This window comes from Arachis hypogaea, chromosome 5, assembly GCF_003086295.3.
Source record: "Arachis hypogaea cultivar Tifrunner chromosome 5, arahy.Tifrunner.gnm2.J5K5, whole genome shotgun sequence".
Taxonomy (NCBI): domain Eukaryota; kingdom Viridiplantae; phylum Streptophyta; class Magnoliopsida; order Fabales; family Fabaceae; genus Arachis; species Arachis hypogaea.
In genome coordinates, this window is record NC_092040.1 from 199,503 (window position 1) to 205,696 (window position 6,194).

The window sequence follows — 6,194 nt, forward strand, 5'->3', positions numbered from 1 at the left end:
GAAGATTGAAAGAGTAGGTGATTAATAGTTGCATACTCTTTTTTTTTATTATTAACAATTTTGCATACTCTATAAGTCTATATAGACTAGTTCATATTACAAATTAAGAAAGTAACATGGTTAGAACTTGCATATTTGACAACATCATGACAAACCTACCTAATCTTAGCAGTGGGCCTAGAGTCAATTATTCTTTAAACCTAGAAAAACTTATTAGCCCTTGTCAACTATAATCCCTATATATAGACATTTACTCTTGCCATTTTATAATGTAAATCACTTTAACTTTGTTTTGGTACAAAGTGAAAGTGATTTATTTATCTTTAGAATGGAGAGAGTAAATAAATAATCTATCATCATTAGAAGTCCAAGTTAAGGTTATATAACACAGTAGCACACAACAATTATTGAGTAAAACGCCTCTTTTTAGGGACTGGCCTTTGCATGAGAGTACTGAGTGTCCTCTTGAGAATCTCTTCACCTTTACGATCATCATTGGAATCTTTGACCCACAACACAACCCTAGTTCTTCCTCCAACATTCACCATCTCAGCCTTTACAACCTTGGCTTCCACTGACCCCATTGCCTTTGCTATTGTTGACATCAATCCTGGCTTATCCTCACAATTCAATGTAGCCTTCATTAGACCCTCTTCATGTTTTAGACTCCACTTGTCTTCCCAACTAGGAAACACATCATCATTTCTTGGGCTACAAGCTTCTTGCATTTTCTTCTGGTTAGTAACCTTATTCATTTCCTTCTTTGAGCTACTAGAAGCTTCCTGTAGAATACTATTTTTTCTCAAATTTTTAACTATTTCAATAGTAGTTGCCAATAATGATGCCTTGTCCGTCTGTTAGTTGATAACACAAAATCTATAGTTAGCAAGCTTATCACAAAATTATGTAGCTGAAAAAATTATTTATGAGAACGGCAAAAATTCACTCGATGTACCCAAAAGAATTATTTGTTTAAAAAAAAGTCCAAAAAAAAAATTTTGTCAATAGATTTTTTTGTAGACAACTTAAGAGTTTGCTTTTTCTTTTATTATTAATAATTTTGTCATCAACATCTTTTGTAAATAATTTTGATAATAGAAACGTGAGACAGAAAAAGTAAAATTATTTATAATCTCTTATGTTAAGAGTAAAAAAAAGTGCCTAGCATAATATATAAAGTACTACACACTTTGGTTTTATTTTGGAAGAGGTTTTTGAGGGCCTCATATTGAGTGTTGATTCTCATCCTGCGTCTCTTTTCTGCTTGACTGTGTTTTACAGCTGCTTGTTTTTTGTCCGCTGCCTTTGATCTTGGCTTTGTAAAGATGTAATCATATGGTGTTATTGAAGAACTCCTTAGAATTTGAGCTCCAGAGTAATAGTGATTTCGAACTCGCTGCATGCCCATGTTCTTCTAAATATTTTACCAAAATAGAACAAAGAAAATAATACTTCCAATTTGATAATAAACAAACCTCACCTGTGTTAACGGTACCATAATTCTGACTTAATTCTGAAAGGTGTAAGATACAATTGCCACAAATCAATGAAGGTTGGAGGTTTCTACCCTTGTTGCAACAGGAGGAGTTGATTGCAAATGCAAGCTATATATAGAAATAAATTATGCAAGGAAAACTTCCATCTAATTATAGCAAATCCGAGATTAATTATAACATCATCAACATTTTAAGAAGCAGATTCCGAACTTTACTCCAAAATCCTGGTCATAAATTACTTGATTTGCACCCGCCTTCATCCTATACATTTTAATTTACCTGCCTTTTTTTATTTTTTTTTTAAAAAATTGTGTTTATTAATCCAAGTGAAATAAGGCAATAATATAGTTGTGATTTAACTCCTATTGTGGCTTAGTGTTGTTGCCTGTTGGCACTATAGGGTGCTTGATGTCACAGCATGCATGAAAATTGAAAAACATTGTGAGATACAACAGAAAAATTTTAGAATAGTATACTGCTATAAACTCTGGATTATAAAGCACATATGGAAAATTTTAGGTATCGGTGTTAGCTCGGACACGAGATGATACTGGCAGTGGCACTCTGGCAGAGATGGAGGTGGGTGCTTGTGCTGCCCTCCTCATTCATGCGTTTTTTTTTTTTTTAGTCAAAGTTGAATTAATTACCAAATAATTCCACTAATTCTCGAATCTTCCTTTATTGATTGAGATATAATTAAATTAATTTAATTAATGCCAATTAATACAATATATCTCAAAAGATGCCGATAGATTTATTAGAATAGAATAGAATATGAATCTACCAAAATAAACTAAAATAAGGAGAGTAACAATACAGTGTAATTCCCTTTTCATTTATATTCTGTCACACAACTATTTCTTCCCTGTGCTCCATCATTTACAAAATCAAAAGGCTTACTAGCAGAGATCTGACACTTATGTTTAGCTTTATCAGTTTTGAGTAAGCACAATAGAGGACTTGACTAAATTAGTATCCTAAAACATTGACTTAGGTAAAAGGAAATTTCAGTAGACACAACAGACTCAACAAAATTCTGAATCACAAATAACAAATGTTCTTAAGGCCATACTGCACCATCAAAATAAATACTAGGGGAAAGAATACAGCAGGATGATATTTTCAGGCAAACAAAGAACTACAAATCAATAATACTTAAGAAGAAAATCTCAGAAAAAATACACATATCCCAAGAGCATATAACGTAAAGTGACTAAAATGAAAGATCAACAAGACCTAAAAAATATATAAATTCTGAATCAAACATAAAAGATGGTGAAAAGAATGTGGATTCCGTTGAACTAAATCTACACACATTTGGCTTAACAAATTTGTTTGACTAACCTAGAAGAAAGGAACTCACTGTAAATACAGTTTATGAGGTGAGTTCAATTCAGTGATACTACTCATATACATGTCCTTGCTATTCCTAGAACATATATAGTAAGCAACAATGCTCCTGGAAACATGAAGCTGAGAGAACCAACCGAATCTTGTAGAAGCTCTCTCAGTTTCAATTCATAAGAGACCTTTGCAACCAAGCCAGAAGAGAGAAAAAATCAAGTACCCCTACTTTCAAAAAATCAGGTAGTCTTGCACAATGCACATACAGAAAAACCAATTCATTCAAAGAACATACTGACCATAATCAGCAACGCGACTAAGATTTTTGTATTTTTTTTTCATTTCAATTTCAGAAAGGGGCATTACAAAAATGGTAACATATACACGAATGCAATGCCTCCTAGTCAAAAACTATACTAAGTTCCTCTTTTCAGATTTTTCTTTTGGGAACCTACCAAAAGCTGTGCACAAAACTAACAATAAAAGAACACTATATGCTGCCGCCTACACAGTGCTCCTACAACTGCATAAATAAACAAGGCAAAGGTGCCAAATTACCTCTCTTCCTTGCATAATCAGTCGCCAAAGCGAACGCCAACAAAGATATCACCATCATCCCCTTGTGTAAACTCCAATTCACCACTGTCGTCGCCTGCATCCATATTCAAACCTAAATCATTATCAGCATCAAGAAACACTCCTTGCTGCTTCCTCATCATCCTGTTCCCAACCATCTTCTTTGCCACAGTCTTCACTCTCATACTCCCCTTCCCATTGTTGTTATTCCCAATATTATTATAGCTATTCCAACGCAAATCCACCCTTCCATTGTTGACATTCCCCTGAAGAACCATCCCATCATTCCCCACATCATTACCCTTTCCAAAAACATTATCTTCATCATCATCAGAGATATACACAAAATTTTCTTCATTCAAGTTCTTATTTTCCGGCTTCTCCAAAACCTCGTAGTATCTCAATGGCACACTCGCGTTGCACTTATAGTACTCCCTCCTCTCCCCCTGAACCACCGCCGTCTCCTCCCTTACCGGAGGCTTCACCGGCACGCCCTGAAACACTTTCTGGCAACCCTCACACCTCAAAGCACAATCCTCGTACGCCTTCTCGTACAAGTACATTTTCCAGCAGTACGGGCACACCGTCCAGAAAGTGTCCCACATGAGCGGCGGCTGCTGCTGTGGCTGCGGCTGCTGTGTTGGTGGTTGCTGCGGCTGAGGTTGCTGCTGCGACAACAGTTCACTCGCGATTTCGAGGTCGTAAATTTGGCGCCTTTGGGGGTCAGCGAGAATGTGCCAAGCCTCGGCGAGGCACGTGAGGGCTTCATCTGAGAGAGGGAAGGTGTTGGTGTTGGTGTCTAAGAGGAGTGCAAGCTTCTTGAACTGCTGCCGAGGGAGGGAGAGATCGCCGGCGAAGTCGGAGGAGCTGAGCTGGAGGAGGGAGTACCAGTCGCGGCTGTGAGCGGCGGAGAGGACGTCGGAGATGGCGATGATTTTGTGGGCAACAGTGTGGTGGGAGGGTGGGAGGCGGAGGGCGAAGTCGCGGGCTGTGGAGAAGCGGCGGTGGGAGAGCATGGCGGTGCATGCAGCGATTAGGGTTTCAGCATTGGAGTCCTCCGGAGGAGGAGGAGGAGGAGGGGGAGGGAATGCGTTCATGTTTGGGAATTTGTGAGTGTTTGTCAGAAATTTGGGGATTTAGGGTCCGAATAAGAGATTTGGTGGGAGAAGGGTGTCTTGGTAATTTGATGTGGCGTGTTTGCTTTGTAGGAAAGTGAAAATGTGCCTTGGTTTATATAGGTGCGTTATGGTAATAAACGATGTCAACGCTGGTTGACTTTACAGGACCTATCAGTCATCAGTGTATATACCCGTTGGACTTTGTATTCTATCCTTGACTGCCTCCCCAATTTGAGGATCTAAATAAATACACCTTTTTAGAAACTAAATTCATGAGGGAAAAAAACTAAAATTATATCTAAGGCTTTGTTTGTTTTGAGAATTGGATAAAGATAAGATATTAAAAACAAGATATAAAGGATAGGATATAAAATTTTGTATTTTTATATTTTGTTTGGTGAAAAACTAAAATAAATTATGAAAATTTAATTTATCTCATTTTTTCATTCAAAAAATTTGAAAAAATATATAATAATAAAAAATATAATTATAAAAAATTAATAAAAATAATAAAAAAATAAAAAATAAGTTATGTCAATTGTTAGTCTCTCTGTGTCTTTCTTGTTAGGATGGATACATAATACACTAATTCAATGTTTTTAAATATAATATCTTTATTTATATCTCATTTGTCAAACACGATTTTATATTTCTGTCCTGTCTTAGTGCCTCGTCTCTATAGACAAAGGCAACCTAAATGTTTTAGCAATTATTAGAATCAATAACATTTTTTCTCTATTTATTATATTGAAGTAATTGAATAGTTATGCATACCAATTACCAACTGTTTCTTTTTCTTGCAATCAATTGACCGATAATATAGAAATTTTAAATATTGTTATGGCATAGAAATTAGTTTCTTAATTTTATTTGTTCTTACCTTATCACTTATTTTCCCGGATTAGTGTACTAATGTTTGCTACTAGCGGCAAATACAAGTATCGAGGGTCTCAAACCTACGCTTTAAAGTGGTTAATTTTGAAGTAATATTAGATTAAAGTAAGTTAAAAATAATCTCTATATAAAAAATATAAAACAAAGACTAACTTTTTAAATTTTTTAAGCATTCGATCTAGTGAAAATACTAAAAAAAATTTATTTATCCTCTCAACCAATATCCTTAGAACAATCTTTAGTCAAATTTTCAAACTAAAGATAAAATATACTTTTTCTTTTTAATATTTATGATTTTCTAAATATATCTATAACGCTTAATTTTGTTTAATTTTGTTTTTAATACTTTTTATTCATTTAATTTTATTTTTAATATTTTTAATGTGTCAAAATTATTTCTGAATATTTTTTATTGTCTTTAACATTTTAGATGAAATTAACATCTAACAATAATGGGCACAAATAAAAAACATTAAAGACAACATTAAATAAATTAAATTTTAAAGATATTTAAAAATAACAAATATTAAGAATAAAAAATACTTAATCAAAAATTAAAAAGACATACTTTTTACAAAAATACTATTTAGCCAATAATTCTTATATTAATCAGTCTTTATAATCTAAAAATCAATTAGATTAATTTCATATATCCACTTTCTAAGTTTAGTTAATAAACTTGTAAATCAGATTTAATTACTGACTTAATTTCATATATTCATTCCTAAAATCTCTCTCATTGGTAACTACTCTTACTCTTCGTAAA

General features: G+C 34.0%; 1 protein-coding gene across 1 annotated transcript; it reads right to left on the bottom strand.

The window, feature by feature from the left end:
• Positions 1–15: 15 nt before the first annotated feature.
• LOC112799937 (transcription factor bHLH131-like) lies at positions 16–1,646 on the bottom strand. Its single transcript, XM_025841931.3, has 3 exons — positions 1,481–1,646; positions 1,190–1,396; positions 16–854 (listed from the first exon to the last, which is right to left on the bottom strand). Exons 1-3 carry the CDS (start codon positions 1,496–1,498, stop codon positions 405–407), a joined length of 675 nt encoding a protein of 224 aa, XP_025697716.1. The 5' UTR covers positions 1,499–1,646; the 3' UTR covers positions 16–404.
• Positions 1,647–6,194: the final 4,548 nt, after the last annotated feature.

Bases quoted from the DNA above. Each gene is read 5' to 3' on its own strand.
- LOC112799937 (XM_025841931.3), bottom strand. The intron at 855-1,189 runs GTGTGTAGTACT...ATCAACTAACAG, and splicing joins TCTTCCAAAATAAAACCAAA to ACGGACAAGGCATCATTATT.